Source organism: Pogona vitticeps, chromosome 6 (genome assembly GCF_051106095.1).
Source record: "Pogona vitticeps strain Pit_001003342236 chromosome 6, PviZW2.1, whole genome shotgun sequence".
Taxonomy (NCBI): Eukaryota; Metazoa; Chordata; class Lepidosauria; order Squamata; family Agamidae; genus Pogona; species Pogona vitticeps.
Genome location: NC_135788.1, coordinates 56,064,754 through 56,090,519, shown reverse-complemented (window position 1 = coordinate 56,090,519; position 25,766 = coordinate 56,064,754). Strand labels below are relative to the sequence as shown.

Below are 25,766 nucleotides of genomic sequence, written 5' to 3'. Positions count from 1 at the left end.
AAGACAACCCAGAAAACTATTGCCCAGTGACTTTACTATCCACAATCAGCAAGCTCTATGCGAGACATTTCTACTGGAAATTACAAAGCTGGATAGAATCTGAAAACATTTTTGCTGAAGAACAAGCAGGGTTCAGATCAGGAAAATCAACTCTGGATCAAGTAATGTATTAAAAAAAACCAAAAGAGCCATATTCGCAGCCTTTATCGACCTTAAATCTGCCTTTGACTCCATCTCTAGAGTTAAATTGTAGTGTAAATTGGGATCCTCTACTATAGATCATCGCTTATTACTGCTCATTTATAAACTCCCTGAAAGCAGAAATCTGAAAATAAGGTGCAATCGGGAGGGTTCTTTGTCCAACAAAGTACCCACATATAATGGAGTCAAACAAGGATGCATATTGGCGCCATTATTATTTAATTTATATATTAACTCAATAGTAGCAACCCTTAGCCAGTTAGATTTCCATCCCCTTAAGCTAGTAGGGTAGACACCTCTTGCTGCTGCTGTATGCTCATGATGTGGTGATATTATTGCATAAACCAATTGGCCTGAAGGGAGCACTGCATGCCTTAACACATTACAGCCAAGAAGAAATTCTTCAAATAACCTGTAAAAAAACTAAGATCATGGTGTTTGCTAAAAGACAAAACTCTATAAATGGCCTATAAATGGATACAAGATTGAACAAACAAAGGTCTTTAAATACCTTGGAGTTGTCTTCCAAGCAAATGGCGCTCGCAGAGGACATGCAGAATATGTAGCCCAAGCAGCACAGAGATCTGTATCGGCAACACTGAATTTTTTTTATAACAAAGGGGGACAATATATTCCAGCAGCTTTAAAAGTGTTTGAAGCTAAATTAATTAACCAATTACTCTATAGTGTGCAGTTAGGACCCTACTCTGTCTTTATACCATTAGAAAGGGTCCAGACAAGATTTTAAAGAGTGATTCCTCAGGTACCATGTGGGGTTCCTAATGAGCACTACAGCTAGAGGTAGGATTCCTGAAAGTTGAAACAAAGATTTGGTTAACCATCTTTAGTTTCCAGCTGAAACTAATTTTCTTGCCAAGAGGTTTGACCTCTCTAATATTACAAGAGAATCATCAGTCAAATGGAAGGAAGTTCTGCTAGCCAAGCTTAGATCTTATGGATTTTCAGAGGGCAATATAATATATTTGGGATATGATGCTGCAAACCAAGCTCTTAAACAATGCATCATGGAGGTGAAGAGGCAACTTGATTTAGGAGCAATATCAAATAGTATTTCTTTGGATAAAGTGCTACTGCCTTTTAAAGCAGCTAACTACCTTTACTCGTTGCTAATACCAAAATACTGTAGAGCCTTTACCCTTGCCTGACTAAATGCATTACCATCGGCAGTACTAGAAGGAAGTATAAGAAAATTCCATACTCTCAGTGTAGATGTTCTTGTAATTTGGGTGCAATAGAAAGAGTTACACATGTTCTCTTGCACTATCCTTACTATGTTGACATTTGGAGGAATTTTATTGAACTTCATCTAAAATTACTCCCTGGGCGTTCTGAGGCTTTTTACATGCTTTTATTGGTGTCTGGACGCAATATAGATATCTGGTACAATGTGGCAAAATTTCTTGCAGCTGCTGTTAAAATCTGTCGTTAGGATGCTTTTAATTTAGTTCATGTTTTTATATGTGTGTTTTACTGTTTTTTAACTTTGTATATGTTTATCTATATGAGTTTTATTGTTTTTGTACATTTATTTGTACATTTGGATATTGGTCTATGACCGTATTAAATTTGATCTTGATCTAATCTTGTGAGAAGATACACACACCTTATCTGGATAAAGACAACAGAACTCAAGCCTGCAAAACTTTTGGGAGATTATCCAGAATTCTGGGAGTGTATCCAAATTCACACAAGTACAGATGGGCATGAACCAAAACAAAAAACAAAAAACCAAACCCAACGACCAAGATTAGATTAGGCATCTTTCAGTCTTGAGAGATTATGGTAACGTGCTCTGAAAAGAGGACTTGGAACAGCATCTAGTGTGGTTCAGAAGGCCAATTTGAGACAGCAGATATGGAACGTGTTCTGCTTCGTCTCCTGCTGTGCACAAAGGATCCAGGACTCCCTCGAGTACAGGAGCGTACTCAGGACCCAGGCTCTATAGACCTGGATCTTGGTATATGCCATCAACATCTTATCAAGGCCTACTCTCTTTGTGAGTCTAGAGAACATGGTAACTGCTCTGCCAATGCATTTATCCAGTTTGACATCTAGGGAGAGAGTGTCAAAGATAGTTGTGCAGAGGTACACAAAGTCATGAACAATCTCCAATTCTTGTGTGGAGATAGTAACAGAGGGAGGTGAGTCCATGCCCTGGCCCATGATTTGTGTTTTCTTTAGGCTGATTGTAAATCCAAAGTCTTGGCAGGCCTTGCTAAAACGATTTATGAGTTGTTGGAGGTCTTCAACAGAATGGGAAACAACACTGCATCATCGGCAAACAGGAAGTCCTGCATGCATTTCACCTGGACTTTGGTCTTCGCTCTCAATCTAGAGAGATTAAAGAACTTTCCATCTGATCTAGTCCGGAGATAGACACCTTCTGTTGCAGTTCCAAAGGTGTGCTTCAGCATTACACTAAAAACGATCCCAAACAGGGTCAAGTGCAAGGACACAGGCCTGTTTCACTCCACTTCAGATGTCAAAGGAATGTGATGTTGAGCCATCAAAAACTACAGTGCCCTTCATTTCCTCATGAAAGGACCTGATGATGTTAAGGAGTCAAGGTGGACATCCAATCTTGGGAAGTATTTTAAAAAGACCGTCCCTGCTAACCAGATCAAAGACCTTTGTAAGATCTATGAAGGCCACAAAGAGTGGCTGTCATTGTTCCCTGTTAGTGGTGGATCTATTAGCTTGAAATCCACACTGTGATTCTGGGTAGACTCTGTCTGCGAGCAGAGCTGAAGCCAATAATCGTTAGAACATCTCCTGGCAGTCTGTTGGACTTTGCTACAAGCAACTTGAACAGCCTGCAGGTTGTACTCACTAGGACAGGCTGCTAGAGCTCTCCTCTTTTCGTAGATGGCTGGCATCAACTCCTCCGAATGGGCTTCAAACCAGTCTGCCGTCTTTTTGGTCTTCTTGCCAAAGGTGGACAAGGCAGTGTTATAAACAGCGTTCTTGAAATGTTCCCATTGTTCAGGTGCATTTGCATTAGCCAGGCCTGGAAGGATTTCTTCAAGTGCTTCGGCAAATTCCTCCACTTTTCTTTGATTGTGAGACTTCTTGATGTCAATATGTGGTCTTCCTTCCTTTTTCGTTTGATACAATCACTTTGTTCGCAGTTTTACTCTACTATACACCAGGGAGTGATCAGTGTCACAATCAGGACCCTGATAACTGCGTGTGATGGTAATACTAGGAAGGCTAGAGCATCTAGTGAGGATCAAATCGAGCTGAAGCCAATACTTCGATCTTGGATGTCTCAAGGAAACTCTGTGTTGAAGCTTCATATTAAAGAACATGTTGGTGACACAAAGACTGTAGTAGCAGCAAAACCCCAGCAAGCATTGGGCATTCATCTTCCCAATGCCAAAACAGCTTAGACAAGTGGGCCAGGAATTGTGATCAACACCAGTTCTAGCGTTAAATTCTCCAAGAATGAACAGCGGCTCTCTTTTGGGGATTTTTTGATAGCAGCTGTCAAATAGTTGTAGAATTTGTCTTTGACTTCTGTTGTAGACGACAGTGTTGGTGCATATGTACTAATGAGGTTGACCAATCCCACTGATGAGTGGAGCTGCAGAGACAGGATTCTTTCACTCCCCACAATATGTGGAACAATGGATCTTGGCAGACTATTTCTGACCGCAAAGTCAACACCATATTCCTTGGTCTCATTCAACGGTTTTCCCTGCCAGAAGAATGAGATTTTTTTTCTTTGACATATTCCGTGTCTGGTAATCTCGTCTCTTGCAGGGCAACGATGTCCATCTGGAGCCTACTCAGTTTCACGTTGCTGACAGCAGTCTTGTGCACATCGTCTATTTCCTGCATGTCATCAGAAAAGCCAGGGGTCATTGTCCGAACATTCCAGGTGCCCAACTTTAGGGCAGAAGTTTTCTTATGGTTGCTGCATGGTGCAGGGTTATAGATCTGCTTGTTGGCTTTCACCCTAAACCCCACGTGTCCTGTGAGGTTAACAGACCATAGCGAGGCAGCACCTTACTGGCTGGGGACTGCCCAGCTTAATGTGGGTGGTAGCTACCTAGTGAGGTGCAATGATCTCTCCCACCGCCGGAAGTAGCCCCTGGTGTCATGCTCTACACCAATCGAGCAGAGACTTCTAACTGGCAACTGCTACTTCCCGTGTTATTTCGACGCTGTGTGCCAAGCTGGAGTGTCCTCTCCAGAGCACAAACCCTGGGTAATATAATAGGGAGGATAGGCTGTTACCCAAGCAGCAAATCCCCCCTCTCCACATCACTGAAATAGTCCAATGGAAAGGCAAGAGCCAATACAACTGGATCCAGTAATGTCGCAGGAGTTGCCAGAATGGCACCAATCAGACTCTGGATTTTGCCTCAAGGTGAACCTCAAGGTGAACTCCTGTAGCCTTTTCCATCAGTGGATATAGCCACAAGGCAGTGGAGGTTTGACATCAGAGTTTTCCTTCTCCTAGATGGGCTGCCTTCCAAGGCTGACGAGCCCCACCTACCTGGGCTGCTCTCTAATAGTGCAAATATTAGAAACACAGGTCTCCAGCTGTGGACCTTGCCTTAGAAGAGGACCATAAACTTACACTTAGAGCATTTGTATCCAGGCACCTCCTTTGGCAAGAAAACAAACATGCCACAGGAGTTACAAGTGCAACAGAACCTGTGGACTCCATCTCGATTGATTGGCCAATGAAATTTATCCAAGAAATTCATCAAAAATTGCTGGTTTGTTCATTTGGATTTGTCAAAACCGATGAACTAAAACAAATTAAACCAATGAATCTTTTTAGTGATTTAACATACTTCCTGGTTCATTTGCCCCCTTCCCACTGCCACATTGCCTCCCTACCTCGCACTGCCTCCTCCTCCTCTTCTTCTGCCACCACCATCTTCAGAGACAGCTACCTGGTTTCCCTTCCAGGAACTGGGCCTGCTGTCTCTATGTATGTGCCATGGGGATGCACAGAGAACAGTGGCCTGAATTCCATGGGTCGGGCCTGTTATCTCTGCACCTGTGTCAGGGCCCCAGTCAATCAAGGAGATTATCTGGGATCAACATTCCCTGTCAGCTGTGTGACCACACGATGCTGGATTGCACATTTGCAGCCAGAACGATGATGGAGGAGGAGGCAGTAGGACCAGGTAGGGAGGTAACAGGGCAATAGGAAGGAGGCAGGCAGGCGGCAAAGGGGAAGGGGGATTTAATTACCCTCTCCCCAGACATGAACTTTTTTAAAAAAAAAGTGAATCTGTTTGTGGTTCATTTTTTTAAAAAGTTTTTTTAAAGTTTGAAAAGTTCATGGTTCGTCTGCTTTGTGCCCATCTCTAAAAACAAGGAAACAATGGTTTTAATCACGTTCATCACTCACACTTGGCAGAGGGCAGAGGAAGTGAGAGAAAAATTTGATTGTTCATAGACCATTGCTGATACACTTCATCAATTATTTTTTTAAAAACATTTTCTTTGTTTTTTCGTTTTCTTAAAGGCCAAGTTGAGAAAATGCCTGTGATGATCTGAAGGATAGTGGGAATTGTAGTCAAAGAAAATGGAGACTGTTACGTTCTGTGTAACATGATTTTAAAGCATTGGATGTGTTAGGTGGTGAGACTGTTTTTCAGAATTACTGCCTACCTGGTACAGAGGGAACTGAGATAAGCACAAGGACACACAGAGAGGCCGAAGAAGACCAAACACGCATACTGGCTAATTGGAAGCGGCTAATTGGAATTCTCATGAAGTTCTGTGGTCTTCATGAGAATTCTGCGTGGAGAGTTGTGTTAAGCCTCTTTGAAGTTAATTGATTTAAAGTTATTGGGCATAAGGGAGAAGGAGGTCTTAGACATGTAAAATGATGGATGATGGGATGTGTTTAGAGTATCTGTATCCATGGGATCAGTATTGGCTTCAAATGGATCTAGTTAAGTGTTGGAATGCTTGCAGAATGTAGCAAGGAAAATCAGGTTGTCTTTTTTAAAACCAGAAGAAGGAGGGGGAATAGCCCACCTTAGAAGCTACAATGATTACTTAGCTTAGTTTTTAGTATTTCTTATTTTAATAAGAAATAGCAGCTTTATTTAACCATCGTAATCTTTGGATATGTTTATGCTAATGCTTTTGCAAACAACTGTTTTTCTATGAATCTATATTTTCTTAATAAAAACAAATATAACCTTAACTGAGGGCTAGTCTCTTGAACAGCAGGGTTACACCTAGATCCAGTAGATTGGAAGATGGTCACTAGCCTGCTACCACAGCACAGCTGTTGTGTATTCTAAGAAAACATGAGTAACCTGGCCTATCCTACCATACTCGTATAATGGAAATATAGAAGTGACAAGAATAGAGTACAGTGGTGCCCCGCATAGCAGCGATAATCTGTTCCGGAAAAATCGTCGCTATCTGGATTTGTTGCTATGCGAAATTAAAAAAGGCCATAGGAATGCATTAAAACGTGTTTAATGTGTTCCTATGGGCTTAAAAACTCACCTTATGCGAAAATCCTCCATAGGGGCGGCCATTTTCGGTGCCTCTAAAGCGAGGCAACACAGCGGGCGGCCATTTTGGAACTGCCGATCAACTGTGAGAAAATGGGGCCTTTGGGAGGACCGCGGGGGAGCGCTCCCCCTGTCCTCCCAAAGCCCCTGCCAGCATTTTTGCCCAGCTGATTGGCGGGGCTTCGGGATGATGGGGGAAAGCCCTTCCCCCCCATCATCCCGAAGCCGGCATTTTCGCCCAGCTGATCAGCGGGGCTTCGGGATGATGGGGGGAAGGGCTTCCCCCATCATCCCGAAACCCCGCCGATCAGCTGGGTGAAAACGCCGGCTTGGGCTTTGGGAGGACCACAGGGGAGGGCTCCCCCACGGTACTCCCAAAGCCCCCGCTGGCATTTTTACCCAGCTGACCGGCGGAGCTTCAGGATGATGGGGGAAAGCGCTCCCCCCATCATCCCGAAGCCTGCATTTTCGCCCAGCTGACCGGCGGGGCTTCGGGATGATGGGGGAAAGCGGTCCCCCCATCATCCCGAAGCCCGCATTTTCGCCCAGCTGATCGGCTGCACGAAAATGGGGCGTATGGGGAAAAACCGCAAAGCGGTTTTTCCCCATAGGGAACATCACAAAAGCGATCGCAAAATCTTCATCGCTATGCGGATTTGTCGTTAAATGGGGCGCCCGTTAAGCGAGACACCACTGTATATTGCTGGAAGGAGTGGGGTGGACCAGTAAACAAAGAGGAAAATCTAATATGTGATGGGTTGACTCAGTAAAGGAACCACAGCTGTTGGTTTGCAAGATCTGAGCAGAACTTAATGGAAAAGACAATATTGCCAGGAAGGGGAGTGGCAGCAGGGATACTGAACAACCTAACATGAGTTGTTGGTTTGTAAGACCTGAATAGAGTTCGGAATGATAGTCCCTGCACAGGGAGCAGGAGAACTGTGTCTGGGAGGCCATCCTTGACTGGGTGTTTTTTAAAAAACGGTTTCTGTGAGTAAGTTTGTTTCTAACCATGTGCGCTCCCTGAGCACATGGTCAGAGGTGGCGGGGCTTCTTCTGAGCCCCTGGGGATGGAGCTAGCTGCTTAGCTACATACAAGTGCTTCGATCAGCTTCAAGCTCAGTCCCTGCAGAGGGAGCAGAAAGACAGCTGGGTCTGGGAGGCCATCCTCAACTGGGTGTTGTTGTTTTAGGTTTCTGTGAGTAAGTTTGTTTCTGACTGTGCGCTCTCAGTGTCTGGCAAACAGGCAAGGCAAGGAGGCGTGCTTACATGGTGTTTAGCAGGGGAGTTTTAGGGAGAGAATCAGACTTCCTTTCTTTTTTTAAATTGACTGGCCTAATTGTTCAATATGGAGAGTGACGGAGTTGCTCCAGTCACCTGCAACAGCTATGGCATGTTTGTATTCTTGCTAAAGGATGTGCCTGGCTACACATGCACCAAGTGCAGGTTGGTGGCCCACTTGGAAGATAAGGCCGAACAGAATGGGCCACAGTAATAATAAATGGGTCTTTCCTTGAGGGCAGATTTCCATCTGCCCTCAAGGAGACACTCATTAGGCCCATAAGAAAGAAACCTAGTTTGGCGGCGGACGAAATTGGCAATTATAGGCCCATCGCCAATGTTTCTTTCATGAGCAAAGTGGTCGAGAGGGTGGTGGCTGATCAGCTTCAGGCCCACTTGGATGAAACATGCCCTGGATCCATTTCAGTTGGGCTTCAGGCCACGCCACTGTACAGAGATGGCATTGGTTGCCCTGTACGATGACCTGCTGAGGGAGGCTGACAGGGGCAAAATGTCTCTGCTGGTCCTCCTCGACATCTAGGCGGCCTTTGATACTGTCGACCACGGTATCCTCCTGGGGAGGCTCTCCGAGTTGGGAATTGGTGGCTCGGCACTCGCCTGGCTCCGTTCCTTCTTGGGGGACCGTCCCCAGAGAGTACAGCCTGGGGAGAGTGTCTCGGCCCTGTGCAGTCTCAATTGTGGGGTTCCACAGGAGTCGATCATCTCCCCAATGCTGTTTAACAACTATATGAGGCTGCTGGGTGGGCTCATCAGGGGATGTGGGGCTTCGTGTCATCAATATGCCGATGACACCCAGCTCTACATCTCCTTTTCACCAACTGCAGGTGATGCCGTCCTGTGCCTTCAGCGCTGCCTGGGGGCCGTACTGCAATGGATGCAGGAGAACGGGCTGAGGCTGAACCCAGACAAGACGGAAGTTCTGAGGGTGGTAGGCGGCTTGGGTGACTCTCTCACATTTGGGGAGGTGACCCTGGCCGCGAAGAGTGGGGTCCGCAGCCTGGGCATACATTTGGATCCGGCACTCACCATGGAAACGCAGGTGGCATCAGTAGTCCGCACCGCCTTTTTCTATCTTTGGCGGACTGCCTGGCTGCGACCCTACCTCGACACGGGGGTGCTCACTACCTTGCTGCATGCGCTCGTAATCTCAAGATTAGACCACTGTAATGCGCTCTACGTGGGGCTGCCTTTGAGGCTGATGCGGAAACTTCAGGTGGTGCAGAATGTGGCGGCCAGACTCCTCACTGGAGTGAGAAAATACCAACACATTTCTCCAACGCTGGCCACATTGCACCACCATCAATCACAGTGACAATCTCCTTATCACAACAATACACACACAACAAAACACACTAATCACCCATCCACAGAAAACAATACACCCACAACAATACACACTAATCATCCCATCTCACAGCCATAAATACTCCACGTCCTAGCCAAACTACACAAGAGCACAGTTTGCTGTCCTCTGAAGATGCCGGCCACAGAGACTGGCAAAATGTTAGGAAAAACCACCTTCAGAACACGGCCAAGAAGCCCGAAAAACCCACAACGACCAGAAGCTGCCCCACATTGCCAATTTTGATGGTGAATGCAGCATTGGATCTTGATAGCATTCTCTTTTGAGAACAGTACACAAAATGAAGGAGTAACCACAGATACTTATCCCAAAGCAGTATTTTTGTGAATTTATTGCTGACCAATATTGTAGATTGGGCAGAATGGATGTGATTTGTGTGTGTGCGTGTGTGTGCGTGTGTGTGCGTGTGTGCGTGTGTGTGTGTGTGTGTGTGTGTACACAAGAGAGAGAGAGAAAGAGAATGGTGAGGGTTGATGCTGTAAATCATAATTTGGGACAATAAGGTTGAACCAGACAAGGAGACTGTGTTGGGTTGATTCAAGTTGATTTGAAGTTACAGTGGTGCCTTGCATAGTGATCGCTCTGTTGAGCAATGAAATCGCTTAGCGACGGAGTTTTTGTGATCGCAAAAGCGATTGCTTTGTGATGGTCCCTATGGGGGTTTTTCGCTTTGCGATGATCGTGGAGAAATGATCATGGCAAAGCGACCCTTTTTTAACAGCTGATCGGTGGTTTCAGAATGGCCACCGGGAAACAAAATGGCCGCCTGCTGTTTTTCCTCACTTAAGAGGCAGAGAAAATGGCGGCGCTATGGCGGATTTTCGCTTAAAGGCGAGTTTTTAAGCCCATAGGAACGCATTAATCGCATTTTAATGCGTTTCTATGGGCTTTTTAATATCGCTTAGCAACTTTTTTTCATTGACACAGAATGTTTAATTGTCTAGGGGATTATCAGAGCAAGAGTCCATACTTTAAATTGCTTTATTATTTGTTACTTTGTTTTATTTATAGGATGTCTTTCTCCTGCTTTTCTTCCCTCCCATTTTTTAAAACTACACTTCTCCAGTACAGCGCCACATCAGATACTGTATTTTTCACTCTACAAGATGCATCTGTTGACACAATGCACCTAATTAAAAAATTAAAAAATAAAAATAAAACTCCATCCCAGCCAGCTCATCATCCGGAAGCGCTCCCTGCCTTGGAGGGGAAGGAGAAGGGCAGCGTGGTGGTGATGGCGGTGGCGGGAAGCCAAAGAAGATTTGTCTCGATCGCCAGGTAGGTTGGGAGGGTAAAAAAAGACTGGCAGTGGTTGGGGCATATGGAGTGAAAAATACGGTACCGGTACTTGTTTTCTTTAAAATAAATTAGAATAAAATTAAAAAAACTCCGCCCCAGCTAGCTCATCATCCAGAAGCGCTCCCTGCCTGGGAAGGGGAGGAGAAGGGCGGTGTGGTGGCAATGGCAGCGGCGGGAAGCCAGTATTCGCTCCATAAGATGCACACACTTCCCCCCCTTTTTGGGGGGGGAAGTGTGTCTTATGGAGCAAAAAGTATGATAAGCACTGAAGTTTCACAAGCTGTAATATAAATTCAGCTCTGTACCATTTACCTCTCTCTCTCTCTCTCTGTGTAGATAGATAGATAGATAGATAGATAGATAGATAGATAGATAGATAGATAGATAGATAGATAGATAGATAGATAGATAGATAGATAGATAGATAGATAGATAGATAGATAGATAGATAGATAGATAGATAAAGATACCTCGTTGTTATTGTCCAACTGCCTCTTTGGACCAACACATGTAAAAAATAGGAGTGGGGGAGCAATGTCAGCAGAATCTCTGCAACACAAACACACACAACTCCTGCTGGCTGAATGGAAAGCAACAAATCCCCATGCAGGATGGATTTGATTTAAATCAATTTTTTTAAAATCAGATTTTTTTGTCAATTTACATTTTAAAAATCAATTTGATTTTTAAAAAAACAATACTGATTTTTATCAACCCTGTGTGCCTAGGAAAAAGATGGAGCTTACTCACTATTACCCTGTTTCCCCGAAAATAAGGCCTAACCTGAAAATCAGCCCTAGTACGATTTTTCAAGATGCTCATAATAAAAGTCCTACCCCCAAAATAAGCCCTAGTTACATGAAACCCCACCCTCCACCATTGTGCAGCAACTGTGCAGCAGCCAGAAGATGACATGTCTCTAAAATAAAACATCCCCTGAAAATAAGCCCTAACATGTTTTTGGTAGCAAAAATTAATATAAGATCCTGTCTTATTTTTGGGGAAACATGGTAGATGTACATTGTGTAGTCAATGGAAAATACATCAAATTTAACCATGTCAAATCCAGCACAATCTGTTGCCATGGTTGCACCCTAGAATAACTTATATGACTCTTCCAAACTCCCAAATCTACATGTTTGACATATATGATTAAGAAATAATTTTGCCACAGAGCCTACTCTGCACATACAGTTACAAGCCAATGTTTGCTGAGTTGACAGTGAGCTACAGCTACTCCTGTCTGTGAGTCTTCATATGCCAAACAGATTGTCTCGTTTACATACTTTTTAAAAGTTTAGGTTTATTTATTCATTGACTTAGTATGTCAAAATACCCACAGTAAGAAAGATAAAAGTTAGAGATGTTCATTGCCCCCAAAAGCAATTATTTGAGGTTTATGACTTTTTTTTGCTGGTGCTAATGAGGGTGCTATCAATGACTTAGATTGTCTTTGGGATTTTTTTTTTAATGGACAAGCCTGGTCACCTATACTTTCTGCATCATATGCTGCAATCTGTATATTAAAGTTCCTATTATCATTTATAAATCTACTACAGATGTGTTGTGGCAGAGTGATAGTTCAGCAAAGTAGCTCACTCCATGCTTATGTCACCCCATCAAGCCTTTAAGTGAAACAAATACTTAACAATGAAATTTGTGCACATTGAGGGAGAGAGGACAGGTGAGTAAACTGAGTTAAATTGCCCAAGAGATACCTGTCTAGATCTTGCAGTAGCTATTTGTTCTCACAAAGAAAGGAAGGAGCAAGAATTGAAAGGACAGATGAGTCACTTTTTTTAAAGTGGTAGTGTTCATTAGTATTCATTTATGAGAAAATAAAATATCTGTACTATTTTACAACCATCCAAGTTACCTATGAAAATCAATATATAAGCAATTGTGACAATTGTATGTTTCCTATTAATCAGAAAATGTGAGATACACAATGTTATATAACTAGTACAGATTTTCTAACCAGCACGTATACTGAGATCAAACATGAACTCAATCCTTCACAACTATTCATACACAGAATTTCAGTGTACCATGTTTCTCCGAAAATAAGACAGGGTCTTATATTAATTTTTGCTCCAAAAACACATTAGGGCTTATTTTAAGGGGATGTTTTACTTTTTTTCCATGTACAACAATCTACGTTTATTCAAATACAGTCATGGCATCTTCCTCTGGGTGCTGCACAGTGGTGGAAGGTGGGTTTCACTTAACTAGGGCTTATATTATAAGCATCCTGAAAAATCATATCAGGGCTTATTTTCAGGTTCGGTCTTATTTTCAGGGAAACGGGGTATACTTCAAGCACAATATAGTAAAATGGTAAGTGTGTGAATGCAATGAACATTTATTAATCAGATTCATTTGCCATAGCAAATCTAAGTTTATCTCTCTACAATGTTTGAAATAGCCCTTAGTGAACACAGGTTTGTCTATAATTTCTTCATACTAATTTCCAGGATTGATGGAGCAATAAATGAATCAAATGCTGTAAAACATTTTGAAAAGTTAATAATTTATACTACAAAAGCAAAGTGTGCTGCTTATATACTGCTCCATAGTGCTTAAAGCACTCTCTGGGTGATTTACAAGGGTAATTATGCAGGCTACGCATTGCCTCCCCGCAAGCTAGGTACTCAATTTACCAACCTCAGAAGGATGGAAGGCTGAGTCAACCTCAAGTTGGCTACCTGAAGCCAACAGGATTGAATTCAAGTAATGAGCAGAGCTTTGACTACAGTACTGCTGTTTAACTCTTTGAGAAAGCAAAGGATGGGCATTTATACAAATTGTATAATTAACATTAAAATTAAATGTAAGATGTAAAATTAGATGTTTCCTGTTGAACTGCTTTATTTTTCCAAAGAACATCATAAAATGAAAAGCAGAGAGAGAAAATAAATTCTTATTTTTATTTTCCAAAGAATTTCATATATTGCTAAACCATGCATTAGTAGAGCATGTGTATGGTCCCATCATGGCCACTGGTCCCATCACCTCCTGGGAAATAGAAGGGGAAGATATGGAGGCAGTGTCAAATTTTATCTTCCTGGGCTCCATGATCACTGCAGATGGAGACAGCAGCCCTGAAATTAAAAGGCGCCTTCTTCTTGGGAGGAAAGCGATGACAAATCTGGACAGCATCTTGAAAAGCAGAGACATCACCTTGCCAACAAAAGTCCGAATAGTCAAAGCTATGGTTTTTCCTGTCGTGATGTATGGAAGTGAGAGCTGGACCATAAAGAAAGCAGACCGCCGAAGAATTGATGCCTTTGAATTGTGGTGCTGGAGAAGGCTCTTGAGAATCCCCTGGACTGCAAGGAGAACAAACCTATCAGTTCTAAAGGAAATCAACCCTGAGTGCTCACTGGAAGGACAGATCCTGAAGCTGAGGCTCCAGTACTTTGGCCATCTAATGAGAAGAAAAGACTCCCTGGAAAAGACCCTGATGTTGGGAAAGTGTGACGGCAAGAGGAGAAGGGGACGACCGAGGATGAGATGGCTGGACAGTGTCTGCGAAGCAACCAACATGAACCTGACACAACTCCGGGAGGCAGTAGAAGACAGGAGGGCCTGGCGTGCTCTGGTCCATGGGGTCACGAAGAGTCGGACACGACTAAACGACTAAACACACGTGTATGTACATATCTTATGAAAGAACATTTTGTATACTATTAAGTCATTTCCAACTCACAGTAACTCCATGAATTAATGTTATGTCAGAAATGGTCCTCTTAGACTTCTGGCTTGACGTCGCGATGAGACAGCAGCAGGAGGACAGAGCTCTGTCCCCCGGGCTGAATTCTGACCTTGTTTGGGACACCATAGGGTGTCAGAACCACCCTAGAGGGGTGGTGAACTGGGGGGGAAGCCTGTTGATCACGGGGGCGGCGGCCACCCCCGTTCAATCCAGGAAACTCCCTAATCAGCCAACGGGCAGAAACAAGCAGCCTCGGCTCACTTGCAAGTCATCGGCAGCGGGCTAAAAGAAGCAAGAATATCAGCTTTCTGGCATCATTGTTTACCAGGTGAGATTTTTACAACTAATTGCTTATACCCCTGGAGGAAATAATTCCTATATATGGAAAAAAATTGCTATCTCGTCTCAGAAACTATAAGGCGGCAAAAAATCTGGTGAGAGGGATAGCTGATGGAAAGGAAATAACTTTTAAAAAAACACTTTAAGAATATTATAGTTTGGCGTTATGAAGCTTGAGAAATTTTCCTGTGAGTTATACTTGATAAATCTGGACTCTGTTTTGACTACCTGAAATCTTTGGCATGGAGCCTAGGAGCGGTGACCTTGAACACTCTGCTGTTATCTCCCTTTGACTTTCTTTGAGCCTGGCTGGAAAATTAACCCTAAAGTGGACCTTTAAGGTCATCAGGCTGGGGATACAAATATTGCACCCTACCCTGGTATTTTGAGGGTTCAAATTTGGTTCAGGCCTATTTAGCCAAAGCGGACTTTTTGAAATGACTCTGGAAACTTTGAATATCTGTTTATAACCATTTGGGCAGCTGAAACAGAATGGCACAACAAGGACAATTTTGGAATGAAATAAAATCTACCCTTCAAACAATATTAGATACAGTGAGATCTCGTTATCAAGAGGCCAAATTATCCAATCAACATCAGAAGAACTATAATCTGCAAGCAACAGGGAACAAAAAAGAAGGAAATGGGAGTATCTCAGATGACGTATGCCAATCAAAGCAGCAGCAGCAGCTGGAGGAAGTTAATCTAAGAGAAACATCAGTCTTGGACCAGAGGAGAGTACCAGGGGAAGACAAAGAGAAAAAAACAGCAAAATTAACCAAAAAAAGCCTGAAAGACTTATTGAAGATGGACCAAGTACATAAAGAGTTAGTGGACATAAATCAGATCTACAAAATGGTTTCAGAGAACATGAAAGATGACAGAATGCTTAGAGACACAGAGATATTAAATGAGAAAAGGGAAATTAGAGAGGGAATTACCTAGAAAGATGAAAAAAGGGAAAACAAGGAAGGGCCCCTTAATATTGAAAACATGTATATATTTAACATCTGGAACTGTAAAAGGGTATATTCTGTATATTAAAAAGGAGAACGAAACTGAAATAAGGGAGCCCTAATCAGGGTAAAGATGTAATATGGTGGTTTTTTATTTTAGGTAAACTAAACTAGATATAAAGCTGGGTCATGGATCTGGAACCACTTTCAATAAGAATGTTATTAGAAGACCTTGAGAATTTTATATAATATGAGAGTAATATTATGATAGTAGTCACATTATATACTAAAATTTGTATATGAATGGTTTGAATGTTTGAAAGATGTTTGGAATTTGGGGGGATAACCGGGAAGACACTGAGATGTAAAAAACAAATAATTGTAAGCAAAACATGTAACACGATGTTTGATAAGCACAAAACAATGTAGATAGATTGAAAAACTAATAAAACGTTTATAAAAAAAAAGAAATGGTTCTCTTCAGGTCTTGCAGACTAAAGGCTATGGTGTCTTTACTGAATACATTCATCTCATTTTTTTTTATTTTGCTCTTTTTCTACTGCTCTCCCATTACTGTCTTTTCCAGTCAGTCTTGTCTTCTCAGTACAGGTCCAAAGTAGGTCATTTCAGCTTCTAGTGAGAGTTTGGACTTAATTAAATCTAGCACCCACTCAATTATCTTTCTGGCTGTCCACAGTATTAATAAAACTCTTTTCCAACAGCACATTTCCAATATAAAATATACAGTATAACAAAATTCCACCAAAATAACTCGCATTCTTTTCATAGAAAATAATCCAAGCACCATGATGTACTTACAGGACAACACAAGGACAAAAAGTTGCGCCAACCAGGAAGCAGGAATCACCATGCTGAATGTCTCAAGAGCAGGAAGCAGCACAGACACAAGGAAAAAGAACAAACAAGGTGAAAGGAAGGCACTTCTGAAGCTGCCCCAGTCTTCCCCAAAGCCTTCCAGAACCGCACTCTCCGATTCAGAACGTGTCGTTCATTCCACAGCATCAGGTCCTGAACATGCACTTGGTCTTGGTGCGGAGGCTGCTTGCACCAAATCCCACCCTTCCGCTGCTCCTCCCTGTCCAGAGATGCATGGAAGCAGCCGCTGCTTCCAACAGCCAGCTGGAATGCATTTCCTCTTTGGTTCCTCCTTCCCCTGCCCCCCCCCCCCGCTCGTTTCGGCTTGAGAAGCAAACTGAGGATGTTGCGGTTTTTCCAGGATCCTCCAGGGGTAGAAAAGCCCAGCTGAAAAAGAGCCGAGAAGACACAACCAAGACGAGGACAAGGGTCTCCCCAGAGAATGCGACTACAGAGGACTCCGGAAAGAACAGCCGCTGCGGCCGTGGGGATTCCGTGTTCCTTTCTCTCGAGCCTCGTAATTGCGCGGGAAACTCAGCTGCTGAGGCGCCTGACCCGTGGGTAATTCTGTGCCTATTTTGTCCTCCTATTGTAGTAGTCTTTTTAGGTCATTCTCTCGGCACAGTTCGCTGACAATTAGAATCATATCTCCCTTCAAATGTTTTTCATGTTTAGAAGGCTTTAATTTGTCCGTTCAGAGTAAGCCCTTATCAAAGACAGCTCAACTTTGCCTGTTCAGGGAGAGAGGAACTTTTGGCAAGAAAATAGTTTGGCTGAGGTGTGGGCGAAGTTCCACAAAATCTTATATTAAGATATAACAGTCTTTAAGGCCACAGCGATTTTTTAATTTTTAATTTGTTTTTGCCTGATATTCTGAAAACGTTGACTGAAAACAATGAGCTGGAGTAGAGCTACAATGTGGAATTAATGCAACAAAGCAGTTCAGGTGCATGGTGACAGCAGTGCCTTGAATCAGACACAGAATCACCAAACTCTCTAGGGTGGGGTTTGAAAAATCAAAAACTTTTACACCAGTTTTCTAAGCAACTATACTCTTAGAGAGCTAGCTGGATAGTTGAGTGAGTTAGGTATCTGGCTGTGGAGCCAGAGGTTGGGACTTTGATTCCCCACTGATTCACCTACTTCCTTCACATAGAGCCAGCCTGTATGGTCTTGAGCAAGCTGCACAATCCCAGGATGCTCTCAGAAGAAAGGACTGGAAAACCACTTCTCAGTATTCTGTACCTAGAAAACCCTGAAAAAGGGTTGCCATAAATCTGAATTGAACTGAAATTTCCCTTGTGGAAAATTTAAGCACTAGCCCAGATCAGTATCAATATTAACCAGATAATTACGATCAGAAATCTAGTCCAAGGAAGAGGAATAATACAACTCCCTTTTATTCTACAGTATGTTAAAATCACTACAAGTCTTTGCTTTGACAGCTCAATATATTATTTTGTCCACAGCAACTTAGTTCGCAACGGGGGGGGGGGGGAATTATCAGGTGATGATGAGGCTTGGTAACAATGTTGACAAAAGGTGTCTTCAGCAGTGCACCTCGTCCATCTTCAGGTGAAGACAGTCTCCAGTTAACATGAAGCAAAGCTTCACTTATGGAAAAAGCAGGTAAATCCTAGAAATTTCTGACTGAATAAACTATCTCACAATGGAGCTGTAGTCCAGTTCATAATAATAACAACTTCTAAATTTAAGCACATATTACTACAGTGTGTTTCAATAGCGTTCTTATTATGGAGAAGCTGTAGTCATATTCCTGAAGTTACATTTTTGTGTATGTTGGGTTATGAGGGCCTGTTTTACACACATTGTACACACTGGATGTTTTGTAGGCTTAAAACTGATAAATCTCATTTTTAAAGAGCTAGGTGCTCTTCTTCCGAAGAAGACGACAAACTGAATGTCAATCCATGCTGATTATTCAGGAGGTTGGCCATTGTCTCCTAACATTCCTATTCCAACACATTGTGAGACACTTTGGTAAGAAAGCTACTTTTTACACCCCAGGTATAAATGTAAGGATATCATTTACATCTGTCATCATTTATCTTTGGATATCTTGCAGCCAAAGGAGGCCAAGGAACAAGAGTAGTACAGCGTTCCAGCTGACAATACCCTTGGGAACTATTGGGGAGGTGAGGCAAGTTCTGCTGGAGAGATGTGAGACATTGAGAAGAGTTGCACAAGAGAAAAGCAACAGCTTAGGAGAACCAAAAGAGAAGGAAAGCACCACTATTGGGGAAATCCAGGGAATATGATAATGAAATAGTTGCAGAATGGTTATAGAGGAAAGGGCAACCTTTTTGGGCCTTTAGCAGGATTGCAAAATTCCATTCCCTGAGATTTAGGGCCATAACATGAGATCAGGGTGTATGCCTCTTGATGTCATAGAGACAGGCAAACAGGCATAGGGAGGAGATGGAACTGCTTTTGCGCTAGCTGACTGTGGAAACAGGCTTAAAGAGGATCCAGGCAACTAGACAAAGAATTTGACTAAAACCTAGCTGACCAAGTGATAGGGCAATCCCCAGCAAAAGCAAAAAAGAAATTCTGTGGCTGGGCAGATGACCTCAATAGTTACAGCAATTTCCACGATCATCATATGCAGCCTTATGTACAGAACCCATGACATGCAGGGAGTTTTTTTGTAGTAGCCCATGTTGTAGTAGCTTATGGAAGACCCATCAGCAGCCATTGAGAAGTTTGTTTTGTTGCAAAACTGCACTGCTGCCACCAGGGCTATTGCAACAAAAGTTGTGATGCTGGCCCTGCTCTAAATGTCCCAGTTGCAAGCCAGACTAATCTTATCTAATTTTTTGATCAGGCAACCTCCCAAGTAGATGGTGGGAATGTTGTAGACATAATGAATTTTGACCTCGGGAAAATCTTTGACAAAGTGCCCCGTGATATTGTGATTTACAAGTTAGGTATGGGCTGGATAGAACAACTGTCAGGTGGATAAACAGTTGGTTACAGAACTGTACTCAAACACTGCTTATCAATGGCTTCTTCTCAAACTGGGACAAAGTATCAAGTGGGGTAAGACAAGGCTCAGTCTTGGGCTCAGTGTTCTTCAATGACTCGGATGAGAGAGTCTAGGGGATACATATCAAATTTGCAGATGACAAACAACTGGGTAGAAAAGCTAATAACTTAGATCAGGGGTTGTCAATCCCTGGTGCCAGTCCATGGGCTTGTCAGAACCGAGCCGCAGATACATATCTCCGCCCCCTGCATGCATGCGTGGTAAGTGTGTTCTGCTCGCATGTGGGCATGTCACACCCACACAGTGGGCGTGTCGTGACATGCCCCGGCAAGCGCAACAGGCCCACTGTGCAAGCATGACACACTAGCCCCCCAGCCAGCCCATAACCCCCAAAAGATTGGGGACCACTGTCTTAGATGACAGGAATAAAATTCTAAAAGATCTTGATAGGCTTGAGTACTGGGTTGAAAACAATATCATTAAAAAGTAATAAGTGAGAAGTTCTACACCAGGGGAGGGGGAACCAAATGCAGTTACAAGATGGGGGATACTTGGCTCGATAATATTATGAGTGAAAAGGATCTTGGTATTGTTGTAGATAAGAAGCAGAATATGAGCCAACAGTGCAATGTGGCCACAAAAAAGCAAATGCTATTTTAGGATGCATTAACCTCTAGTTTCCAAATCCCGTAAGATTCTAGTCCTTCACTATTCAGCATGGCTAGGCCTCTTCTCAAGTACTGTGTCCAGTTCTGAGCACTACACTCAAAGGAGAATGCCAAAAAACTGAAGCAAGGAGGAAAAACTCCTTAACTATTAGAGCAGTACAACAGTGCAACTAATTACCTGGGGAAATGGTGAGTGCTCCAATGCTATAGGTATTCAATTGGACAATCATTTGTTGGATCTACTTTCTTTTGGATGCCTGCGTTGGCCCTTCCAACTCAATTATTCAATGATTCCAAGTTGTGGTGCCAACTTATCTAATATTGGTTTCCAAGAGATTTCTGTCCTCACCTGGAGACTCTGAAACACATAGTGTGCTTCTCTGAAATCACTCTAAAACCACGTAGTAGCTTCCTGAGACTTCAGCTAGCAATACCAGTCTCCAACTAGGCAACAGTTTTCTGAATGCAATATCAGTTGCCCTCCACGTATCTACATTGCTTGTGCAGATGCAGGACAAAGTTCCAAATAGAGTAGTCCCAGGACAAGCTGGGATTTTTAGCATGTATACATTACTGAAACAGCGACAGCTACGTTGGCTTGGGCATGTTGTGAGAATGGCTGACAGTTGGATTCCAAAAGCTCTCCTGTATGGATAACTATTGCAGGGAAAGCACCCCAGAGAGAGACCACAGCTGCGATACAAGGATATCTGCAAGCAGGATCAGAAGGCTTTAGGAATGGACCTCAACAGATAGGAAACGTTGACATCTGAGTATTCAGCCTTTCCCAATTTGAAGAGGCACTTGTTCAGCAGGCTGAGGAGAAGAGGCAGTCCTGAAACCAGCAAAACCAGGGAGCTGGACAGGGGACAGATTGTATTTGTCTTTAGTGTGGAAGGGATTTTAACACTTTAATTGGCCTTCTCAGGCACACTAGATGCTGTTCCAAGGTCTCAATTCAGAGCACATTGCCATAGCCTCCTGAGACTAAAGGATGCCTACACACGTGTGCAGATGCTGATTATATGCATAAAATTACAGACCAATGAGATACAGACCTTGGAGTTTTGTCTGTTTTTTTTTAATGTGACAAATCATGCATTTTGAACAAGCAAGCAGTGCATTTAGACTCGCTGCATTTTGATATGGAAATAGATTCTTATATCTCGAAAAGAAAAATGTGAATTTTACCTCCAGCTCTGGAGAGCGAAGTCAAGTGGGCCTTAGAAAGCATGGTTAACAACAAGGCCAGTGGAGGTGATGGCATCCCAGTGGAACTATTTAAAATCTTAAAAGATGACGCTGCTAAGGTGCTAAACTCAACATGCCAGCAAGTTTGGAAAACTCAGTAGTTGCCAGAGGATTGGAAAAGATCAGTCTACAATCCCAAAGAAGGGCAGTGCCAAAGAATGCTTCAACTACCGTACATTTGCACTCATTTCAAACACTAGCAAGGTTATGCTCAAAATCCTCCAAGGCAGGCTTCAGCAGTATGTGGATCGAGAACTCCCAGAAGTACAAGCTGGATTTCGAAGGGGCAGAGGAACTAGAGACCAAATTGCTAACATTTGCTGGATTATGGAGAAAGCCAGAGAGTTCCAGAAAAACATCTACTTCTGCTTCATTGACTACGTAAAAGCCCTTGACTGTGTGGACCACAGCAAACTATGGCTAGTCCTTAAAGAAATGGGAGTGCCTGACCACCTTATCTACCTCCTGATAAATATGTGTGTGGGACAGGAAGCAACAGTTAGAACTGGAGATGGAACAATTGATTGGTTCAAAATTGGGAAAGGAGTACAACAAGGCTGCATATTGTCTCCCGGCTTATTTAACTTATATGCAGAATACAACACGCGAAAGTCCGGACTGGAGGAATCCCAAAACGGAATTAAGATTGCCGGAAGAAATATCAACAAGCTCAGATATGCAGATGGCAGAAAGTGAGGAGGAATTAAAGAACCTCTTAATGAGGGTGAAAGAGGAGAGCACAAAAAATGGTCTGAAGCTTAACATCAAAAAAGCTAAGATCATGGCCACTGGTCCCATCACCTCCTGGCAAATAGAAGGGGAAGATATGGAAGCAGTGACAGATTTTACTTTCTTGTGTTCCATGATCACTGCAGATGGTGACAGCAGCCACGCAATTAAAAGACGCCTGCTTCTTGGGAGGAAAGTGATGACAAACTTAGACAGCTTCTTAAAAAGCAGAGACATCACCTTGCCGACAAAAGTCCACATATCAAAGCTATGGTTTTTCCTGTAGTGATGTATGGAAGCAAGAGTTGGATCATAAAGAAAGCTGACTGCCGAAGAAGTGATGCTTTTGAATTGTGGTGCTGGAGGAGGCTCTTGAGAGTCCCCTGGACTGCAAGGACAACAAACCTATCCATTTTGAAGGAAATCAACCCTGAGTGCTCACTGGAAGGACAGATCCTGAAGCTGAGGCTACAATACTTTGGTCATCTCATGAGAAGAAAAGACTCCCTACAAAAGACCCTGATGTTGGGAAAGTGTGAGGGCAAAAAAAGGGGACGACAGAGGATGAGATGGTTGCCACCGACATGATTTTGACCCAACTCCGGGAGGCAGTGGAAGACAGGAGGGCCTGGCGTGCTCTGGTCCATGGGGTCATATAGAGTCAGACACGACTAAATGACTAAACGACAACAACATCCTACCACCATCACTAATTGCTGTGAGGATATGGGTTTTGTAGTGCTTGTTTCCCAGGACTTGCGTGTGTTTCATCTTGCTTAGATACTGTTCCTGTGAAGATGAGCCAAGGCTGTTTCTCAGGACTGATAACCAAAATATTCCTTACTAATGGTGTACCAGCATACCAGCCTGGGATGAGAGAAGGAGCTGTGTAAAGTTACAAGTTGGGTTTGGAGTTGCAGACGAAGGACTGTATGTTGATTGGATACCATCAAGGGACAGAGACTTTGATTTAAATTATAGAAGAGAGGCACTAAGTAAGTTGTGGTGTGTGTGTGTGTGTAAGTTGGAAAAGAGAAGAAGATGGATGACAGGTAGACTTTGTTGACTGGTTGGAGACTTAGTCATGGTAATTTAGAATAGCCTAGCAATTAAGCAGTAAAGCTATTAGTAAATATTTTATTGTTTTATGGAAAAGTCTTACAGGATCTTACTTAATACCTAGATGCTTTACATTTAGCCAATACAATTGTATCTTTATATATTTTCTTTGTTTTACAATTTTTACTCTTTTTAAATAAATGTTATATATTTTACCCAAGCATGATTCTTGGGGGGCAAGGGTGAGAGTGCCTAAAGAAAGTGCCTTCGCCACAAGGTCTTTTTTATTTTTGGTTATTTGGGTGTCATACCTGGTAAGGATAGTGTGCAAGTACACAGCTAAAGAGTTTTAAGCTCAAATAAGTGAGCAATTGAAAATTACTAAAGACAGAAGCTTGCCCACAGTTTCCCAGTCACACACCTACTAGATATCACCCAGTCTAGAATGGAAAGGTGGTGAAATTTGGGAACTACAGTTGGCTCCTTCTCGAAGTGAAATGGCTTCACAAAGGAGACAGTTGCTTTTATTGTCTTTAGGTGTTATAATTTAAGCTTTGTCTGTTTTTTTAAAAAAAAATATTTTGGAGATATTTTTGTTCATTTTATGTCTGTTGGTAACCACCTGAATAGTGCTTTGCCCTAAGTTGGGTGGTATACAAGTGTATGTAATAAAATAATAAATAACACAGATTTACAGGGTTAGAAAGGAGGTTCATGTAGATTGTGTGCACTGCCAGCAAAGGATGTGAACCCAAGGAGAACTGAACTATGACCAAGATTATAATACTCTACACCGTACATTGATGTACCTGTCACATCTCCTGAAACTTCTTGAATTTCATATTGAAAAACCATAAAGCAGATAGTACAAGAATGGATACCAAATGCAGCAAGATCAGCAGATCCCTATGTGAAGGTTTTCCCCTCAGCGTACTCTTTTATAAGCAGAAGGTTTACTTGTTCACGAACCATTACTGCTCACAATAGCCTATCATAAAACAAGCAAGCGGGACACTCCTGTTATAAGAAATGTATTTCCCTTCCTGTGTCAAGGAGACTCAATAAACAAAATATTCCAAGACTGAAAACTTGCTTAGATCTTTCTTAACTGGAAAAGTTTCTGGTTGTACAGTCATGGCAAAAAATATTGGCACCCTTGCAATTCTGTCAGAAAATGCAACTCTTCTCTCAGAAAATTGTTGCAGTTGCAAATGTTTTGGTACTCACGTGTTCATTTCTTTGGTTTGCACTGGAACAACACCAAAAAAAAAAAAAAAAACCCAGAGAAGAAAAGTCAAATCTGATATAATCCCACACAGAAACCCAAAAATGCACTGGCCAAAACTATTGACACCCTGTCTAAATTGTAAGAAATAATAGCTTTTCAAGCATGTGATGCTCCTTTAATTTGTATTTAGACACACCTGTCGCAAGTAAGAGGAGTAGGTAATATAGTAATCACACTTGCAATCAGTTAAGATGGAGAAATGTTGATTCAACCTTTGTATTGTTTGTGACACTGAGCGTGGAGAAAATAATGAAGTGTAAAGAGTTGTCTGTGGATTTGAGAGAAAAGATTATGGAAAAACATCGACTATCTCAGGGCTACAAGTCCATCTCCAGAGATCTTAATGTTCCCGTGTCCACTGTGCGCATTATCATCAAGAGGTTTACAGCCCATGGCACTGTAGCTAACCTCCCTGGACGTGGACAGAAGAGCAAAATTACTGAAAATTACAACAAAGGGTTGTTTGAGTGGTGGATACAGAACTCAGATTAACTTTCAAATAAATTCAAGCTGATCTGCAGCCACAGGGTACAACAGTGTCAGCTCGCACTATCCATCGCCATCTGAATATGGTAGGAGACCCAGAAGGACACCACTGCTGACACAAAGGCATAAAAAAGCAAGACATGAGTATGCCAAAACTTATGTGACAAAACCACAATCCTTCTGGGAGAATGTACTGTGGACAAATGAGACAAAAGCAGAGCTTTTTAGTCAAGGACATCATGGCACTGTTTACAGAAAAAGAAATGAGGCATTCAAAGAAGAACACAGTCCATACAGTCATACATGGTGAAGGTTCAAAGATGTTTTGGGGCTGCTTTGCTGCTTCTGGCACTGGATGCCTTGACTATGTGAACGGTATCATGAAATCTGATGATTACCAAAGAATTTTGGGGCGCAATGTAGTGGCCAGTGTCAGAAAGCAGAGGTCATGGGTCTTCTAGCAGGACAATAACCTGAAACACACTTCAAAAAGCATTCAGAAATGGTTACAAGCAAAGCACTGGGTAGTTCTGAAATGGCCAGCAATGAATCCAGATCTGAATCCCATCAAACACCTGTGGAGAGATCTCGAAACAGCAGTTGGGAGAAGGCATCCTTCAAATCTGAGCAGTTTGCAAAAGAAGAGTGGTCCAAAATTTCAGTAGAGAGGTGTAAGACACTCGTTCGTGGTTGCAGGAAGCGATTGATT

General features: G+C 42.6%; 1 protein-coding gene and 2 long non-coding RNA genes across 3 annotated transcripts in view; 2 read left to right on the top strand and 1 right to left on the bottom strand.

Moving 5' to 3' along the window:
• Positions 1-16,858, bottom strand: part of RAMP3 (receptor activity modifying protein 3) — a 180,585-nt gene extending 163,727 nt beyond the window's left edge. The window contains exon 1 of the mRNA XM_073003570.2: positions 16,513-16,858. Coding sequence (XP_072859671.1) covers positions 16,513-16,564 — 52 coding nt within the window. The 5' untranslated portion in view covers positions 16,565-16,858. The remainder of the gene's footprint in view (positions 1-16,512) is intronic.
• The window catches only part of LOC144583525 (uncharacterized), a 359,409-nt gene that overhangs the window by 187,020 nt on the left and 146,623 nt on the right, over positions 1-25,766 (top strand). The gene's annotated exons all lie outside the window — the stretch shown is intronic.
• The window catches only part of LOC140708209 (uncharacterized), a 93,790-nt gene continuing 85,139 nt past the window's right edge, over positions 17,116-25,766 (top strand). The window contains exon 1 of the long non-coding RNA XR_013537347.1: positions 17,116-17,130. This is a non-coding gene — a long non-coding RNA (uncharacterized LOC140708209). The remainder of the gene's footprint in view (positions 17,131-25,766) is intronic.